The following is a 20000-nucleotide window of genomic DNA, read 5'->3' as shown; positions in this document are numbered from 1 at the left end:
ATTTTTAGCGATCATGGCCTTGCATCCACTGCGCATGGTGTCCCCGGGCTACGCCCCCATACTACACCGTGGCCAATGCAATTTCCTGCGAATAAGCGTTCTTATCCATTCTACAGTATGTTCTTTGCCCAAAGGTATTGACCTGGGTTGCGGTTGAAGATCACCAGCTGTCCCACTAGTAGGAATCTGCTGGAGCATGGCGACCACACCCCTATGTCAAATTTCGCAAGCCCAGCACGTGCAGCCTCTGTTCAACTGAAATACTTTCTGATCTACAAAACGTTTATTCGGAATTAAATGAAAGTGCAATGTAAACTCACATTAATGTCACATTATCTCAGAAATTAATACCTTAATAGTCTCTCTCTTATCGCAAAAATTAGTGTACTTGGATTTAAATGCATTCTCCACAAGACTTGACTTTGACTTTCTTGCTCACCAACCATTGTGGCCAGTGGTTTGTGTCTTTCTGCAAGCCAGTTTTGTTGCCAGGTTCGGAATATTCTTGCATACAAACAATTAATGCGACTACTGTGATTTGTCACACCAAATATCAAACTAGCTTTCAAAGTGGCTAGTGAGACTGAAAGCTCTGATCTCCAAAAAAGATAGCAGTACATTTTTTTGTAAGGAAGTGCTAGCACTGCCTATTTGTAGGCCTATTATGACCGTAAGCAGGTTTTCGAGAGATATATAACGCCATGGTATCAGCTAGTGACTTTTCAGCAAGCCAACTAGCGACTTCTAGCGACTTTTGGCAACACTGAGTCAAAGAATATGACTGTGTATAAGTGCAATCAAAGATGGCAACCTGACCAAACTGTGTGTGTGTGTGGACAATAAAGTATTCAATAGGTGGATATAAATTGAATCGTCATGTCTAGACTCGGAGAAGAGTAAAAATTATACCACAAACAAAATCGGGAAAAAGTTGAAGGGAAAAAAATCCAGGACAAATATTTTTTTTCCAGGACATTTGGTGAATTTCCAGGACTTTCAAGGACTTGAAAACACATCTCTAAATTTCCAGGTTTTCCAGGTTTTCCAGGACGTGTGGGAACCCTGACAATATCTACTCGAGGTAATAATTACAGGAAAAGTACTGCACACATCAGTAATAACATAGTGATAAACAGTACTAAAATGGCATACAATGCAGCATTAAAACAGTACAGGAAATCGTACAGCATCAAATATATGAAATGCTAACAAAGAACACCGTGCACAGGATTGCTAACACGATATTGCTGAGTCATGGAACATTCTAGACATTTCAAATACACAGAAAGATTGTCAGGCTTCAATACAAAGTTATAAAGGACTGTAGAAACGAAATAAATGGCTGTACAAATGAAATAAAGCCTTACAAAGAAAATATGGGTACTTACAGTTACATTCACGCACAACAACACTGAAATACTTCCAAACGAAGTCGGAGAGTCCGGGAATGCGACTGCATGAGAGAGAATGTCCGGGCATGTCTCATATCACGCAGCTATAACATGCGTTCAAAGCGTGATCAGTCTCTTAAAGCGACAGCGCCACATTTCTTACAGGCAAGTAACTTACATAGGGAAATGTACACATATAAGAAGTAAGGCATTTAAACATATGAATGCAGGGAATTTTGTACAGCCGCCCCCAAATTTACCTAGTAAATTTGTAAACAACATAAATTAACTGCCCATCAGTTAAACTAGTTAGCTACATCACTGGGCATTTCAGGGAGCTCAATTAACTTGGCCACAGGGCGTAAGTAAGTGTTACCTTTAATGTCCACTGCGGCAGTCCGGACCTTACCGTCATCACTAACAATGACCTTACTGACCCGTCCTACAGGCCACATAGCTCTTGGCAGCTGATTGTCCATGACCAGGACAACCTGTCCAACCTTGAGGACTTCTGACGATTCCTTCCACTTCTGGCGCAGTTGAAGATTGGGAAGGTATCTCCGGATGAACTGGTTCCAGAAGTGGTCGGCGATGACCTGGCTGTGACGGTAGAGTCGTCGTCCCAGCAGAGCTTCAGGCCCATACAAGGCCTGTGGCAGGGAGGCATCCCGCCGCCCCATCAGGAGTAGGTTTGGCGTGATCGGGTCTGGGTCCGCCACGTCAGATGACACGTAGCCCAGAGGTTTTGAGTTCAGGATCCCTTCGACTTCCACCAGCACGGTGGCAAGGACGTCCTCTGGAACAATCTGGTCGCGTAGTACAACTTGGAGAGAGGCCTTGACAGACTTGATCTCTCTTTCCCACGCACCTCCGAAATGAGGTGCATGAGGTGGGTTGTATCGGAAGGAGATTTTCTGTCCAGCAAGCTGCTCCCTCAGGGAAGGTTCAAGTTGGGCGAAGGCTTCCTTGAGTTCTCGGTCTCCCCCTCGGAAGTTAGTGCCCTGGTCGCAGAGAATCTCGAATGGCTTTCCTCGTCTTGCTACAAACCTCCGTAGGGCAAGGAGGAAAGAGTCACTGTCCATGTGGGTAAGGAGGTCTAAGTGGACACACCTTGTAGTCAGGCACTTAAATATGATGCCCCACCTTTTCTCATGTCTTCTGCCTATTTTGACTGTGTAGGGGCCGAAACAGTCAACCCCCGTGGACCAGAAGGGAGGCTTATTCAGGCGAAGCCGTGCAGAGGGTAGATCGGCCATTTTGGGGATCCCCGGTTTCTTGCGCCACTTGCAACACTCTGTGCACAGCCTCTGATGCTTGCGGATGGCTTGTCGTCCACGCAGTATCCAGTATGATCTGCGAATCTCTGCATAGACTCTCTCTGGTCCAGGATGAAGGAGACGATTGTCATAGTCTCTAATCAGTAGGCGAGCGACCAGGTGATCAGGTGATAGTACAATAGGATGAAGCGTGTCGTCCTCTAGATCCTCTGCCTTGCGAAGCCTCCCACCGACTCTTATCAGTCCAAGTTGGTCGAGCGTTGGTGAGAGTGAGCTCAGTCGGCTACTGGTTGATACGGCCTTTCCAGCTTTGAGAGCGGTCATCTCCTCAGGAAAGCTCTCTAACTGGGTCCTCTGTAGGAGAGCTAGCTCAGCTGCAATGCGCTCAGAGGCGCTTGGCGCTGTGGAGGCCGCCCCGTGAAGGGACTGGTGCGTGGTAAGTATGAGGTCCTCCCAGGTCTCGCAGGCATCCAAGTCAGGCAGTGGCATGTTTGTGGTGGAGATGGTGCCACAGAAGCTGCCATGTCTGAGCTCGGTCGCATCATCCAGGACAGTGGAGGGACAGACAGGCCAGTGATCTGGTGAGAGCTGAAGGAATGGAGGACCACAACGCCAGTGACCAGGCTGTGAGAGCTGGGACAAGGTTAGACCTCGGGTTATGTCATCAGCCGGGTTATTCTTTGAATCAACATATCTCCAGTTGCTAGTCCCGACTAGGTCTTGGATTTCTGCAACACGTGTTCCTACGAACACTTTGTATTGCTGGGACTCGGACTGAATCCATTTCAGGACAGTGGTAGAATCAGACCACATGACGGAGCGTGTGAGGGGTACTGTGAGCTCAGTACTCAGTACTTGGGCAAGCTGTGCACCAGTTAGGGCTGCACATAATTCCAGGCGTGGGATTGATAGCTGGCGCTTGGGTGCAACACGAGACCGTGCCAGGACGAAGGAGACATGAATCTGACCAGCTGGATCTACCACTCGGAGGTAAGCTACAGCTCCATAAGCTTTCTCGGATGAATCACAAAACACATGTAACTCCACGTCTTCAGTTGTGATGTTGAATGGGGTGTAACGGCGAGGAATGGCAACATCCTGGAGGTCAGTTAGCTCTGATTCCCATGCATTCCACAGTGGGAGCAAGTCATCCTGTATGGGGTCATCCCATTGTCTCTCGGTCCGCCACAATGCCTGCACTAGTACTTTAGCCCTGGTGGTGTATGGGAGAATGAACCCCAAAGGGTCGTACTGGCTAGCAAGTACGCGGTACACTGTTCTCATGGTCACTTCGGTGGTAGACACTGACCTCTTCTTGTAACCGAGGACATCAGATAGGCAGTTCCACTTCAGGCCGAGAGTGGATTCTTGGGGCTCTGTTTTGTCTGCGGAGAGCCAGAGCTCACAGGCCTCTGATCTGGCCTCAGAGGGAAGATGAGCTACCACTTCTGGCACATTACAGGCCCACTGTCTGATGTCGAAGCCACCTTTGGCGAGGACTGCTCTCAGCTTGTCAAGGAGTGCTGTAGCCTGCTCAGGACATGGTAAGGACTGGAGGCAGTTGTCCACATAAAAGGCTGTCAAGACTGACTCCATCACATCTTCATTGCCCTTCACATGGTCCCTGACGTGCCTCTGGACTGCATAAGTGGCGCAACAGGGGCTGCATGTTGTCCCGAATGGTAGTACACGCCACTCATAGATGTCCGGCTGACGGTCTTGTTCCATGTCTCTCCACAGGAAACGCAAGAAAGGCTGGTCGGAGGGCAACAGCCTAACTTGGTGAAACATTGCACGAATGTCACCACTGATGGCGACAGCATGCTCTCTGAATCGGAGTAGTACTCCGAGTAAGGGAGGACCTAAGGTAGGGCCAGGTAGCAGGTTGTTGTTGAGGTTCTGCTCTTGATGTGTGAAGGAGCAGTTAAACACTACTCTCGCCTTTCCATTGTGGAACACCATGTGATGGGGAATATACCATGAGCCAGCGGTACTGTCGGCCTCCTCACGGGTGATCTTCACAGCATATCCCTCCTTCTCCAGCTTGTGTATTGCTGTGTTGTAGATGGTGGCCTGCTCAGGGTTGTTCGACAGCCGTCTCTCAGCCCTTCGTAGGAGAGGCATTACAGCAGAGGGCGAAGCTTGGAGTAAGGTATGGTTGTCTTTCCACAGGAGAGGTGTTGCATATCTCTCCACACCATCCACATTGATCCGTGCTGTGTCACTTTCCAGCAGAGCAAGGGTGGTGCTGTCCTGCTTTGAGCGTGTGATCTCTTTCTCATTGCGACGAGGCAGAGTGTCGAGTTGCCATAATCTCTCCCCGTTGTGTCGTAACTCTTGAGCAGGTGACAGGAAGGAGGTGTGTAGGCATGAACTCTGATGACAGGGCTGTTGCAGGAACGTCGCCGGCCCTTGGATGGCCCATCCTAGCTTTGTGCATACAGCTACAGGAGAGCCAGGTGAGCCAATGCGGACTGGACATATGGCAGTGATCAAATGTGAATTGTCTGACCCAATGAGGATCATTGGCTTGGCTTTGTGGAAGGGCTCGACTGGCACATCCCTCAGGTAGGGGTATTTCTTCTTCAGGACATCAGCCGGACAGGACTGCTCAGCGAGGTTCAGCTCTGAAGCCGTGAATACATTCTTGAGCTTGTGTCTGATGCCCAGGTTTGACATGGTTGATACCTCAAGGGTAACAGAGGCTCCCTTCAGATGCACTATGTCCTGCCTGACAGTTCGCAAAGTTAGGAACTCGCACTCCCTCTTGAGGCCAAGCTTGTCCACTGCAGCGGGAAGTATGATCGTCCTTTCAGATCCATCATCCAGCAGGGCATGTGTATCCAGGATCTTGCTCCCGTTGCACAAGCGAACAGGGACAACTTTGAGCATCACTCGGCGTGAGTGACTTGCTTGATCCAGGTAAACAACTGTGGAAACAGTGCTGACAGTAACACTGGGCTGTTGCGTTGTTGCAACTTCATGCAAAGTCAACAGGTGCTGTTCTCCACATGTGGCACAAGGCTTCTTCAGAGTACACTTGTCGGGTTTATGGCCTCTTCCACACCTCCAGCAGCGGTTCTGTTCCTTTATCCAATCTGACTTCTGGGATGTATTCATGCTGGTGAATTTAGAACATCCACTCAGGTAGTGCTCGTTGGACTGGCAATATGGGCAAAAGGGCTTGAATCGCTCACGCTTGGATTTTGGTGATGTGGAAAGTGCACTTGTGTCAGGTGAAGTTGCCTTCGGCGTAGCAGCAGTGTTTAGCAACACAGTGGAGGTCTTCACTTTGGTCTGTTTGGAGGACTTGGTGTCTCGACGTGGAGGCTCTCCCTGAACGCCTTCAGCGGCCCGTCGAGAGATTTGGAGGGTTTGAGACTTAATTTCCAGCCAGGATGCCAGGTCAATCAGAGTGTATGTCGTAGTAGACCCACTGGCGATGATGCCTCGCTTCAAGCAGTGTTCAACGAAGGAATCTCTGTAGTTCACAGGAAGTTTGCTAAGCAGGATGTCAACATGCGAACCACACTGCAGCTCGTACCTGGCTGGGCCACGTGTCGACTGTAGCATTCCCACTAGTGAGCTAACTGCTGTGCTAAAGTCTTCAAATGCCTGGGCGTCACCCATTCGGACAGGTGGAGCTTGCTGCAGGGCCTTTAGCTCGCTTTGAACGAGTGACCGTGGCTGGCCATATCGTTGTTCCAGAGCCTGCATCGCAGCGCTGTAGGGCTGTGGACTGTTCAGGTGCCTCTTAGCTATCTGATAAGCTGCAGGAAGTTTCAGAAGGTCAAGGAGAACTTGAAACTTGTAGTCCTCTGTCAGATGTCGATGAGGCCCTAGGACTGTGTCCAGACCCTTTTTCAGGAGGATAAAGTCACTCTCTTTGCCAGATGAGAAAGCAACCAATTTAGGCTTCGGTATCCCATAGGATGAGGCGATGGCCATCTCCATCAAGTTAGGTGCTCCTGTATCAGGAGCAGGGTAGGCCGCAGGTTGTGGAGCAGGATATGGATATGGGTACCAAGGATAATGCCCCGGTTGCGGTGGCGCTATCCCATGAGGAGGGTACCAAGGCCCAGCAGGTGGCTGCACTGACGGATAAGTTTGAGTGGGCGGAGGCTGATTTGGCACTGGCTGCCATGGAGGATGCTGTGCAGGCACTCGCTGACCTGGAGGAGGTAGCATGGGTGGTCGCTGGGCTGGCACAGGCGGCGCGGGTACAGTCGCTAGCTGGACTGGCAGGGGTGCCGCATGTGCTGGCTGTGCCTGGCCTGGCGGCGGTAGTACTGGCGCTAGCTGTCTCTGCAGAGGTGGCGCGGGCGCTGGCTGGACTGGCAGAGGTGGCGCATGTGCAGGCTGGCGTGGCACAGGTAGCATGGGTGCAGGTGCAGGCGCTAGCTGGACTAGCAGAGGTGGCGCATGTGCAGGCTGGCCTGGCTGCGGTAACACGGGCAATGGTTGTCCCCGAAGAGGTGGCGCGGGCGGTGGCTGGCCGGGCATGGGTGGCATATGTGCGGGCGCTAGCTGTCCCTGCAGAGGTGGCGCGGGCGCTGGCTGGCCGGGCATGTGTGGCGCATGTACTGGCGCTGGTTGGCCAGGCGGAGGTAGCGCGGTCGCTGGCTCTCCCTGCAGAGGTGGCACGTGCGCAGGCTGGCCGGGCAGGGGTGCCGCATACGCTGGTTGGCCAGGCAGGCGTGGCAGACGAGGCAGGCGTGGCATGGGCACCGGCGCTGGCTGGGGCACCAGAGGTGTGGCAGGTGAGGATGCCCTCTCTGGAGAGCCATAAGATGCTGGTGTAGCAGTGCCATCCGATTGAACATTCTCTGCTTGCTCAGTCAGGCCTACCGATGCTGCGAGAGGCTTATGTTGTGCCATGTCTAACCAGGGTCCTACTTTGGAGGCTGCTCCTTGAAGTGCCGATGTGGAGAACTGAAAGAGTGGCTGAGGCATGACTGGATTCAATTCTTGCACATAAGTGTGACTAGGGGGTTCTGGCCATAATGTTTGAGGAGCTAACATGTAATCTGAGGGAGGCCTGTCTGCAGTGTGGGTAGTAGTGACAGGTGCATAGCCAAATGTGTCTGGCAAACTGCTACTGTACTGCTGATAAGGAGAGGTTGATCTTGGATGCTCATGATAAAAGCCCACAGTACTTGAAGGATAAGAGGCACGCTTTGCATTCTCCATTTCCATAGCAAGCTGTTCCATTGCAGTGCTTAAAGTTTTCCATCTCTCCTCTAGTAGATCTAATGCAGATGCTCTAGCAGCGGTAGCACTCTCAGATGGGAAAGAAATGTTGCTTTGACTTACATGTGTTGCATGCCCTGTTGATGGCATGTGCGGTCTGGAGGGGAATGACTGGTGAGGGTGGCTGAGCACATAGTCCTCTAGGTAAGCTGGAGGTTGTCTTCTCCGGCTGGGGCGAGGATAAGGCTGATGTGCTTCACCCTGGACATCTCTAGAAGCAGCCATGACGCAGATGATGTACAATCCGGCTCGAAGGACCAATTTTGTAGGATATTATGATGAGGAAAGTACTGGTCGTACACCCGCTGGCCTAATTCTTCGGTCAGAAAGAATGCAGCTGTTCTAGAGGTTGAGTCTTGCCATTTATTACTTAAACAGAGATGAAAATAATGTAGTGGTGTCGTGTGGAAGTTACGTTGTGTGGTTTTCTATACAAAGACAGAAATAAAAGAACAAACAGGACAATGCTAAGTCATTCACATTCCAAACGTCCCATTCACAGTATCTACTCGAGGATAATAATTACAGGAAAAGTACTGCACACACAGTAGTAATAACATGGTGATAAAAAGTACTAAAATGGCATACAATGCAGCATTAAAACAGCACAGGAAATCGTACAGCATTAAATATATGAAATGCTAACAAAGAACACCGTGCACAGGATTGCTAACACGATATTGCTGAGTCACGGAACATTCTAGACATCTCAAATACACAGAAAGATTGTCTGGCTTCAATACAAAGTTATAAAGGACTGTAGAAACGAAATAAATGGCTGTACAAATGAAATAAAGCCTTACAAAGAAAGTATGGGTACTTACAGTTACATTCACGCACAACAACACAGAAACACTTCCAAACGAAGTCGGAGAGTCCGGGAATGCGACTGCATGAGAGAGAATGTCCGGGCATGTCTCATATCACGCAGCTATAACATGCGTTCAAAGCGTGATCAGTCTCTTAAAGCGACAGCGCCACATTTCTTAAAGGCAGGTAACTTGCATAGGAAAATGTACACATAAGGAAGTAAGGCATTTAAACATATGAATGCAAGGAATTTTGTACAGAGAGAGTGAGGGATAATAAAAACAGAGAAAGAGTTGAGGGAGAAGCAGATTGGGGAGACAGAGACAGAGAGAAAGAGAGAAAGAGAGAAAGAGAGAGAGAGAGAGAGAGAGAGAGAGAGAGAGAGACAGAGAGAGAGAGAGAGAGAGAGAGAGAGAGAGAGAGAGAGAGAGAGAGAGAGAGAGAGAAAGAGTGTGTGTAAGATAGAGAGAGAGCCCACCTAGCATGACTGTGTTGTGGCTGGTGTTGGTGCTGAAGCCAGAGCCGGTGATGGTGAGTCTGGATCCCCCGTACAGAGAGCCCTGGCGTGGGGTGACCCCCGACACCTCCAGCACATACTCTATGGTGGTGTTCACTCCGGCACTGCAAACACAGACATTCGGTTTAGTACTATGCTATATGTTGGTGTAAGTGGACGTAATTCACAATACAAAAAATAGACCCCCAAAGTATACAAAATCCCCAGAGTCATCATTAATTAATGCATGATGATGATCATGATTAAGATGATAATCTGCATGTTCATTATCATCATCATCACTATAACCAACATCATCATTATCATCATCATCATCCGTATCATCATCACCGCTACCATCGTCGTCGTCGCTATCATCATCATCATCATCATCACTATCCTCACTACCACCAACACTATCTTCATCATCATCTTCATCATCATCATCATCATCAGCAGCAGTAGCGGCATCATCATCATCATCACTATCCTCACTACCACCAACACTATCTTCATCATCATCTTCATCATCATCATCATCATCACTATCACCACCGATGCCGTCATCATCATCATCATCCTTATCATTCTTATCATCATCATTACTATCACCAGTAGCAGAGGTGGAAAGTAACTAATTACTTTACTCGCGTTACTGTAATTGAGTAGCTTTTTTGTGTACTTTTTAAACTACTTTTTAAAATTTGTAATTTTACTTTTACTTAAGTACATTTTCTTTCGAGTAACGTACTTTGGTACATTTTACAGCACAATCATTACTGAGTAAAAAAAACAAACAAACAAAAAACCTCTGGAATTCTAGCCTAGTTTATAAAGAGGTGGCGCGTGCGACCTGTCTCTCACTCAAACGGTGTTGGCTGACATGGAGGCTGACGATGGAGATTCACTCCGATTCACTCACTCAACATTAGCTGTTCTTCCTCTAACCCAGTGCAACCCTTGCACATCTAGAGGCATAAAACACTGATTGTTAAAAAGTAACTTTTTACTTTTACTCAAAGTACATTTTAAATTATTTACTTTTTACTTTTACTTGAGTAGATTTTTTGACTGGTAAATGTACTCGTACTTGAGTACATTTTCAACAGAGTAACAGTACTTGTACTTGAGTACAATATTTTAGTACTCTTTCCACCTCTGATTAATTGTAATACATGTTCAGACCCTTACTGTAATTCCCTCTCAAGTTGAAATCACGAAACCAATGTGCCATGTGAACTGTTTAACATACAGACAGAAAAGCAAATAAAATCAAAATTTTCCCACGTTCAGACATCAAAGGAACAACTCGACCGTATGTCTCAACAGAAATCTGTCACATATAGAAACATAACAGTAACAAAAACACAAATGTACTTCATTCCCTGCTTTCCCTTGAGAGAAAATTACGTATCTTCCTTCAATCCTTCATTGCACTATGCATTTTATCCAATCTTCTTCTAACATTACTGGTCTTGGGCAGAGGAGGCGAGGTGTCTGGCTGCTAGCGTGGTTGGATGTTCATCAAGTCACGTATTACCTACAAAGTCCTCCTCCTCACTTTCAAGTCCTGCAGTACTGCTCCCTTGGCGCCATTGGGGGCTGCCCCCTTGCACGGGTGAGGCTCAAATGCAATTTCGTAGTGTGGCGTGTACACTTGTGTGCTGCGGAGTGCTGTGTCACAATGACAATGGGAGTAGGAGTTTCCCAATGGACTTTCACTTTCACTTTCACCAATATCCAATGACAGACAAAAGCTGAAGGGACTCAAGACTTCGGAACTTTTTTGACAATCAAAGGGAAGGCCATGAAGTGTTTGAGGACTCAGGAACCAGTGCTGCCAGATGTGTCTGATCACATTCCGACCAAAAGGTTCTCAAAAACCGCCAAAATGCGCTAAATTCCGAACAATTTCAACAAATTGCATTGATCTCTATGAGCATAAAACTGCAGAAAAAAAATGGCAAATGGCAAATTTTTCCCGTTTTTACCCACAGACGGCCATCCCAAGTAGCCCAATTGGGCGGGTAACCACCCAATCTGGCAACACTGTCAGGGACACTCACCGAATTTTGGGGTATCCCAGGTTGCCTAGTTGCACCATGATGTGATACGTGGCGGGGGCCTGTGGCGGCAGGGCACAGACGATGGTAGTAGCGTTCCAGTCCACCAGGTGGCACTCTCTCCGGCCTACAAACACTCTGCTGCCGTTGCCCTGAACGCCAAATTTCTTGCCCCGCACCACCAGAAGCCTGTGGCCTGCAACAAAAACAGAATATTACATTAGATTACATTATATTATGTTACATGCACACGGTAAAACATTGCAAGCCAGTTAAACCTGGAAAAGTAAGTTGCCCTGCTGCTCTAAGTTTGTAATTACAGAATCGATTATTGAATTGCCCTGCCCTGCATTTTCATGCATTGGCAAATCGATTATTGTTGACACCACTAATAAAAACATACTTTTAAAGTACGTTGCGAGTCCTAATTACAAAGCAATTTGTGTTTGGTGGTGGCATGACAAAAAGATGATGTTTTTCTCACCCCTGATTGTGGTGGTTGGGTGGGATTAAAGAGGGTAAGAGAAGGACTACGACAAAAAGATGATGTTTTTCTCACCGCTGACTGTGGTGGTTGGGGGAATTAGAGGCGATAAGAGAGGGACTATGACAAAAAGATGATGTTTTTCTCACTGCTGACTGTGGTGTTGGGGGGGATTAAAGGCGACAAGAGAGGGACTATGACAAAAAGATGATGTTTTTCTCACCGCTGACTGTGGTGGTTGGTGGGTTGATGCTGGTGATAGTTGCGGTGAGGCTGTCGCTGTAGGTGTAAGTGTCTGCTGCCGCCTGGCTCATCTCTCCCACTGTCACCGTCACCGTCTGGGAGCCGACTGATGCCTGCAATGGGAAGGAACACCATTGTTATAATGAAAAAGAGAAAAGATGAGTTGCGTCTGTGTTGTAGTAGTATGAAAAAACCTTCAGGTGCTCATCGGTATCCGAAGTTGAAAACTTGTAGTGGAGAGAGAGAGGGTTAATTGGGCTAATTGCCCTGAAGAAGATCGCACGCGACCGAAACGCGTCAGCTATCAATGTCCATGTATCAATAAAGGACTTTTAACACATACTTCAGAGTGCCTCGGACCCTCTCTCTTTCCATCATTGTTATAATATTGGTATTATTTTTGTGTCTGTGGTCACTCACGTTTACATTTACCAAGGACTGATGTGTTGAGTCCGAATTCAAATGCAGTGTAGAGCAGTGGTTCCCAACCTATGGGTCGGGACCCAACTTATGGGTCGCCAAAGATCCACAGGGGGTCGCGGAGCCCTCTTGATTGCAAGGGGTTTCATTTGAAATATATATAACCCATGTTGAATAAATGACAAAGCATTTAACTAATAAATGCATAGGAGCAGCAAATTGTAAGTGCTACATTAAACATTTAGTCTATTCTATATTTGACCAAAGACGAATTGAGGAATGTAATAACTAAAATTAGTTTTTGCAGGAAACAGAGGGCATCTTGTGACTCCGTCTCGTGCGGGCGCTTGCATGGTTGGGTCACCAAAGCTTACAATAGTAAAAATATGGGTCCCTGAAGTAAAAGGCTGGGAACCACTGGTGTAGAGAATACGAACAATAAGTGCAGATGCCAAGTGGGGTTATTTATATTTCCGTTGCACTTTGTATCTTTGGTTAAAAAGAGTCTGCCAAATTCAATGTAATGTAATATAATGAAATTCAAACAATCAGGTCCTTCATTATGAGGGCATTTGGCATATTTCTTACTGGAGGAACTCTGCACTGGAGTTGGTTGAGGTCCACTTGCAGCACCTCACACATCTGCGATCCGATCGTCACCTCCGTGTCCGGACCAAACCCGAAGCCTGTCACCGTCAGCACCGAGCCACCTGTAGAGACAGACAACAGAGGGGGGGGGGGGGGGGGGGGGGGGTGTAGAGTGAGGAGCCTACCATTTTAAATCCGTTTTTGGGGGGGTTTTACTTTATATACAGTTTATGGGCAGTCATGGGTAAGCGATTAGGGCGTCAGACTTGTAGCTCAAAGGTTTCCGGTTCGACTACCGACCCGCCAGGTTGGTGGGGGGAGTAATTAACCAGCGCTCTCCCCCATCCACCTCCATGACTGAAGTACCCTGAGCATGGTACCATCCCGTCGCACTGCTCCCTAGGGGCGCTATTGGGGGCTGCCCCCTTGCACAGGTGAGGCATGAATGCAATTTCGTTGTGTGCAGTGTGCAGTGAACACTTGTGTGCTGTGGAGTGCTGTGTCACCTTGACAATGGGAGTTGGAGTTTCCCAATTGGGCTTTCACTTTCACTTCACAGTTATGTTTCCGGACTCCTCTGTGAAAAAGCTGTGTCAATCGTTGTCCTTTGGCCATTAATATTGCTAGATTTCCATGAATAGTTTGTCTGCTAATATTGCTAGAATTCCATCACTAGGCCAAGACTATAGTGGGTGGGTTGCGAAAATATTCATAAGTCTAAAAGTGGTTCCCTGCTGAAAAAGTTGTTGAGGCCTGGAATTAATGTTTGTTCATGGTAAAAAAAAATACATTTGTTTTTTTTCTCACATGTGTTATTCCATGGCAGGATAACCTTTTGACCATTCAAGGTAGGAGATAGAGCTGAGCCCTGGAGTACTCCAACACATGTACAACAGCAGTGAGATATTTTCCACACAGACATACTGTACATTTCCTAGAAGTCAGAATCATACCCTAAATTATCCTTCACACTGAAAAATTCTCTCAGCTGTAGTGAGTTGCAGTAAGACACTGCCGTGACATACCTGTTACGCTGCCTGAGGTCGGCGACAGCGAGGAGACAGTGAGTTGGCTGGTAAAGTTGAAGATCCGATTTCCTTGATAACGCGCGTTGCCGAGGCTGGGGAAGCTCAGCATGACGGGATGAACGCCAGCAGGGGCGGGGCCAACCGAGCACCTCACCCGCGTCTCTGAGGGTCGAAAGCAGAGTGACACAGTTCGGAGTGAGAAGTCTGCACACTTAAAATGCTTTTTTCCTTTAATGTTTTATTTCATGGCAGGATTACGTTTCAACAACTGTCTTCATCAGATTCAGAGAATGGTCAAAAGGTTATCCTGCCATGGAATAACACATGTGAGAAAAAAAACAAATGTATTTTTTTTTACCATGAACAAACATTAATTCCAGGCCTTTCTTTGCTCTGGTGTAGCTCACCTGTGACTTGGGTAACAGAGCACTCGGTGGTTCCGATCCAAACGGTGGCGTTCTGGCTGAGGAAACCAGTTCCACTGATGGTCAGGACCGTCCCAAGACTACTGGATCCTGAATACACAAAAACAAACCACAATATGATCTATCAACACAAAAACTGACTGGGTACAAATGAACATTTGATAATAAACTTATTCCATGTTAAATGTTTGGTTGTTATTCACCATTTCATCACTTATTACCTCCGCGAAGGAGGTTATGTTTTAGGTAACGTTGGTTTGTCTGTCTGTCTGATTGTCAGCAGGATAACTCAAAAACGTATGAACTGAATTGGATGAAATTTTGTGGAGTTGTCGGAAAAACCACACTATGCTCTATCAACATAAAGACTGACTGCATGAAAATGAGCATGGACAAAAGCTCACTTCCATCGGCTACAACAACAACGTTATTATACGTAGTGTGCCAGTCAAGATTGTTCTCCGTTGTGGTACCCAAGTGGTGGAACGGTCTCCAAGAGGCAGCAAGACTAAGCACATCTCTTGCAGCCTTCAAGAAACAACTAAAGATCTTCCTCTTTCGAGAGAATCTACTAGACTGATGCTTGGGCTGGCCTTGCCCCAGGACAGACTCCTGACATGATGTTTAGTTTAGTTTAGTTTGTGTGTGTGTTTGTGTGTGTGTGTACTCGTTATTTACTCTAAAAAAAATGAAAAAAAATAAAAACTAACCTCTCTTTGCAACTGCACTTGTTGTTCTGTATATCTCCTGTGCACTTTGTATTTGCTTGTGATGTTGGCTTGATTATGTCCTCTTTTGAAAGTCGCTTTGGTTATAAAGCGTCTGCCAAATTCAATGTAATGTAATGTAATGTAATAATGTGTCAGTTTCAGACTCTGCTTGAGTAAACAACTATCTATATACAGTGAGTCCAATATGTATTTGATCCCTTGCTGATTTTGTGGGTTTGCCTACTAACAAAGACATGATCAGTCAGCAAATGTTATGATAATATGTATTCTAATTTGGAGAGACAGAATATCAAAAAGAAAATCCAGAAATTAACTTAAGAGAATATATATTAATTTATTTCCATTTCATCGAGCAAAATAAGTATTTGATCCCCTGCCAACTGATTACAGTTCCGGGCCCACAGACCAGATGGGCACTTCCGATCAACTTGTCATCTGAATGAAAGACACCTGTACATACTAACATGCATAAAAGACACATTTAATCAGCAGAATCAGTCCATAGTATGAGTGAATCAGTCACACTCCAACCTCACCATCATGGGAAAGACCAAAGAGCAGTCAAATGATATCAGGGACAAGATTTTAGACCTGAACAAAGATTAAATGGGCTGCAAAGTCACAAGAAAGAGACTGGGTATTAATGACCCTGCTGTTGATGCATTTCTTCCAAAATGTGAGGAATACAAAATGACTATCCATCAGCCTGTCTGGGGTTCTATACAAGATTTGACCTTTTGTAGGGATTTGATAACCATGAGAACAGAAAAAAAGCATCCTAGACCTGTACGGGATGAACTAGGCAACGATATCAAAGCTACTGGGACCAAAATCACTGAGAAAACTACTGGTAGAACTTAATGCCACAGAGGTTTAAAATCCTGTAGTGCACACATGGTACCTCTACTTCAGAAGGAACCTGTGCAGTCCCACCTGAGGTTTGCCAATGGACATCAGGCTGGTTTAGGATATGATAAGGAGGTGCTGTAGTCAGATGAAACCAAAATCAAGCTGTTTGGCATTAACACAATTCAATGTGTTTTGAGAAAGAGCACTGCTGTCTATGATCCCAAGAACACCCTCCTCACCATCATGCATGAAAGTGGTATCATTATGGTTTGAGGGTGTTTGTCTGGCCAAGGCACAGGACAACTTCACATCGTCAACAAATGGATGGAGGGAGACATGTAATGTGCAACCCTGAGTGCAAACGTCCTTCCCTCCACCACTACACTGAAGGGTGGGCCATTTTTGGATCTCCCAACATGACAATAATACACAACATACAGTCAAAACAACGAAGGAGTGGCTCAATAAGAAGCATATTAAAGTCGTGAAGTGGCCTAGACAGTCTCCAAATATGAACTCTATTGTAATTTCTATTGTAATTCTATGGAGAGAACTGAACCTCCCATTTGCCAAGCTACAGCCACAAACTATTAATGTTTTGGAGATAATCTGCAAAGGAAAATTGGCAAAAATATGTTCTACTATATGCATAAACATTGTCATCAAATAAAAGAAGCATCTGACCTCAGTGCTAGACAACTAGGGCTTTGCCACAAAGCACTTTATCTCCTTTAGCTAGAGGGGTCAAATACTTATTAGACTAAATTAAATACAAATAAATTAAAATATATTATTTAATTTATTTTCTGGAGTTTCTTTTTGATATTCTGTCTCTCCATGTTTGAATACATATTATCATAAATTTATAGACTGAACATGTCTTTATTAGTGGGCAAACGGGCAAAATCAGCAAGGGATCAAATACATATTGGACTCACTGTATATACAGACTCAAAAAATCATATTGCATCCTTTTACATGTTGACGGTGAAATCCAGTAGCATCTTTACATTTATGGCACAAACCCCAAAAAACATAATTAATGAAGATGGGCTACAACTCGTTCCCATTGAAATGTAGAGTAAGCTTTAGTAAGCAATACGACTTTCACTACGCCAACATGGCTAATGGTTGAAGCATGAATGTCAGTTGTGTCAGTTGTCAGGGTGACATGGTTCTGTACCCTGTGCAGGGGAGATGGCTGTGACTGCTTTCTATCAGCTACAACAATAACGTAGTTTAGTTTAGTTTAAATTCAGTAGACGTAGTGTGTGAGTTTCAGACATGGTGTTGTACCCTGTGCAGGAGAGATGCCTGTGACTCCTCTCTATCGGCTACAATAATAACGTTGTTAAGTATAATGGTTTAAATTCAGTACACATAGTGTGTGAGTTCCAGACATGGTTGTGTACCCTGTGCAGAAGAGATGCCTGTGACAATAACGTTGTTAAGTAATGGTTTAAATTCAGTACAGGTAGTGTGTGAGTTTCAGACATGGTTGTGTACCCTGTGCAGGAGAGATGCCGGTGACCAGGGGGGTCTTGTCCTCACTCCAGCCAAAGCCACAGTCTGCTGAGCACTTAGAGGGGATGCCATTGATGCGAACTTCCACCTGGGAACAAGAGCAGAGGACACAGCACATACACGTCACACACACACACTCATAAAAACATGAACTACACACACTAACACACACATGGAAAGGTTGTCACGCAACGCAACGCACACACACACAAATACACACACGACTTACATTTATCATTACATATACCTCTTTGTGCGCGTGTGTGTGTGTGAGAGCATGGGTTTACCTGTGGTGAACGCGCACGTGCACATGTGTGTGTGTGAGTGAGGGAGTACGTGAATGAGTGTATGTGAGAGAGAGAGAGAGAGAGAGAGAGAGAGAGAGAGAGAGAGAGAGAGAGAGAGAGAGAGAGAGAGAGAGAGGGAGAGTGTGTGTGAGAGAGAGAGAGAAGTGTAGAAATGTCCTGTTTGCATGTGTGTGTTTACCTGTGGTTTGTCTTCAGGTGTGCGCAGCTGGTCTCCTATGATGGTCTGCATGAAAAGTCCTCCCTCCTCCCTCACGTGAACTCCCATCCTGGGCTCCACTCCCACCACATTTGAGCTGTTCACCTGACACACGCCAACACGCACCACAAAAACACATCAGTACATAGGGTGGATAATCACATCGATTTTTTTTGTCTTAAATGTGACTTGGTGTTCTGAAAGGAGCCATGTTAAAGTGATATGTGATACTGTGCCATTTTTGGAAACAAGCTCATATTAGACCACCCTTGAGTTAAATGATTGAGTTTTACCTTTCTACTCTACTTCCAGCTGTTCTCTGAGTATGGCAGTGCAAATTTTACCTCCAACTAGCAAATAACATTGAATCCTATGAGACCAGCTAGCCTGAAACCAATTAGCTTGTCTTTTCTTTTTGTATAATGAGTGTGTTTTAGGGGTGGTACGGTTCACAAATGTCACGGTTCGGTCCATATCACGGTTTCAAGGTCACGGTTTTCGGTTTTGTACGGTTCTGTTTTTTATTTTTTATTTTTTTTTTTTAAATAAAATGTATTATATAAAAATTTGAATGAAAATGTAAGCTTATCATGGGTATGTTGAATTTGACTTCATTTAACCCAACTGAAAGAGGAAAGATATCAATGATTTTAACATGCTTCCATTTATTTCACAAAAAGGGAGAACTAAGTCCTAACTTTTAAGTTGACAAATATTCAAATATTACATGCTATAACACATTTGACGTGTAAAAATAAAACAGCTACACTCCTGTAGGCAATGGGACCATTAGGTCAGTGTAGTATGACTATTTTGGTTAATGACACACTGAGAACGAATTGGACTTTTATTTTGAGTTTTGCGCTTATGAATCAGTTGCTTCCTATCATGAAACTGCCGGCCGTGAGAAGCATACAAGTAAAATCAGAAGTCAAATTCAATTTTAAGTGAACAAATGAAAGGGTAATGTTATGTAAAAATGTTAAAATGAATTTAACAAATAATTTTAAAAGATCGTTTTTTAGAAGTGTATGCACAAGAATGTTTCACAAAACTCCTGTGAAGCTGAGCCTTTTAAAACAGTCAAATTTTATTTTTGTTATAGTGTTAAACATCAATGTTAACTAGGCAACAGCACAAAGTCCCCTTCCGTCCATCAGAGTTTAACTAGCTACATATACATATAATTAGGCCTACAGTTGATTGCAGTTAAGGACAGCACAGTGAATCTGATGGATATGTTCAATTATCTCGCATTTTGCCGTCCGGAATCCCCATTCAATGCCACGTGGATATAGCCTACACTAGGCTACTGTAACGTAAGTCATAGTCTACTTTGTTCTGCTAATCTGTCATTGTTTGTAAATTCATGTTCATTTAATTTAAAATGGTCAGCATAAAGGCTGGGAACAGTCACTTGCGCTAACGTGGAGAGAGAGAGGGGAGAGGGTGACGCTGCTGACCGACCTGCACTTGCTTGTAGGCTACTGTAGCCTAGTCAGCTGGCGCATGCTGTTACATTATGTCTTTCAGTTGGCTGATAGAAATCAGTCTTTCCACACTCAATATCCTACGTAGTCTTTGTGTTTTATGCTTGTAAAAGTAGTAGGATTTTAATAGCGTCGTCCGCCGGTGGTCACTCTATTTTTATTTATTTTTTGAAACCGTGGGCACCGTGCGGTTGCCCACTACCCCGTTCCGTGACATGCAAACCGTACGGTCTCGGTTTGCAACGCAAACCGTACCATGCCTAGTGTGTTTATATGCAGTTCAGTATCCTGAATATGAGGCATATCTCGGTTATGATCATATTCGGGATAAGTTGTTTATATGATCACAGAGCGTTATATCCCAGTCTACATTCTTGGCCGTCATAGAATTCTCTTCAAATGTGTGTAGCCTGGATACCAGCAACAG

At 45.6% G+C, this 20000-nt stretch overlaps 1 protein-coding gene across 1 annotated transcript in view; it reads right to left on the bottom strand.

The window, feature by feature from the left end:
• The window catches only part of LOC134442634 (fibrocystin-L-like), a gene marked incomplete at its 5' end in the record, with an annotated part of 27890 nt that extends 9702 nt beyond the window's left edge, over positions 1-18188 (bottom strand). Inside the window, 8 exons of the mRNA XM_063192684.1 lie at positions 9207-9349; positions 11291-11483; positions 11995-12127; positions 13023-13144; positions 14048-14212; positions 14458-14565; positions 17562-17667; positions 18066-18188. Of these exons, the coding sequence (XP_063048754.1) occupies positions 9207-9349; positions 11291-11483; positions 11995-12127; positions 13023-13144; positions 14048-14212; positions 14458-14565; positions 17562-17667; positions 18066-18188 (1093 nt within the window). The remainder of the gene's footprint in view (positions 1-9206; positions 9350-11290; positions 11484-11994; positions 12128-13022; positions 13145-14047; positions 14213-14457; positions 14566-17561; positions 17668-18065) is intronic.
• Between the last annotated feature and the right edge of the window lie 1812 nt (positions 18189-20000).

This window comes from Engraulis encrasicolus, unplaced genomic scaffold (assembly GCF_034702125.1).
Source record: "Engraulis encrasicolus isolate BLACKSEA-1 unplaced genomic scaffold, IST_EnEncr_1.0 scaffold_186_np1212, whole genome shotgun sequence".
Classification (NCBI taxonomy): domain Eukaryota; kingdom Metazoa; phylum Chordata; class Actinopteri; order Clupeiformes; family Engraulidae; genus Engraulis; species Engraulis encrasicolus.
The sequence above is the reverse complement of the archived record's forward strand: the minus strand, read 5'-3'. Positions and strand labels throughout refer to the sequence as shown.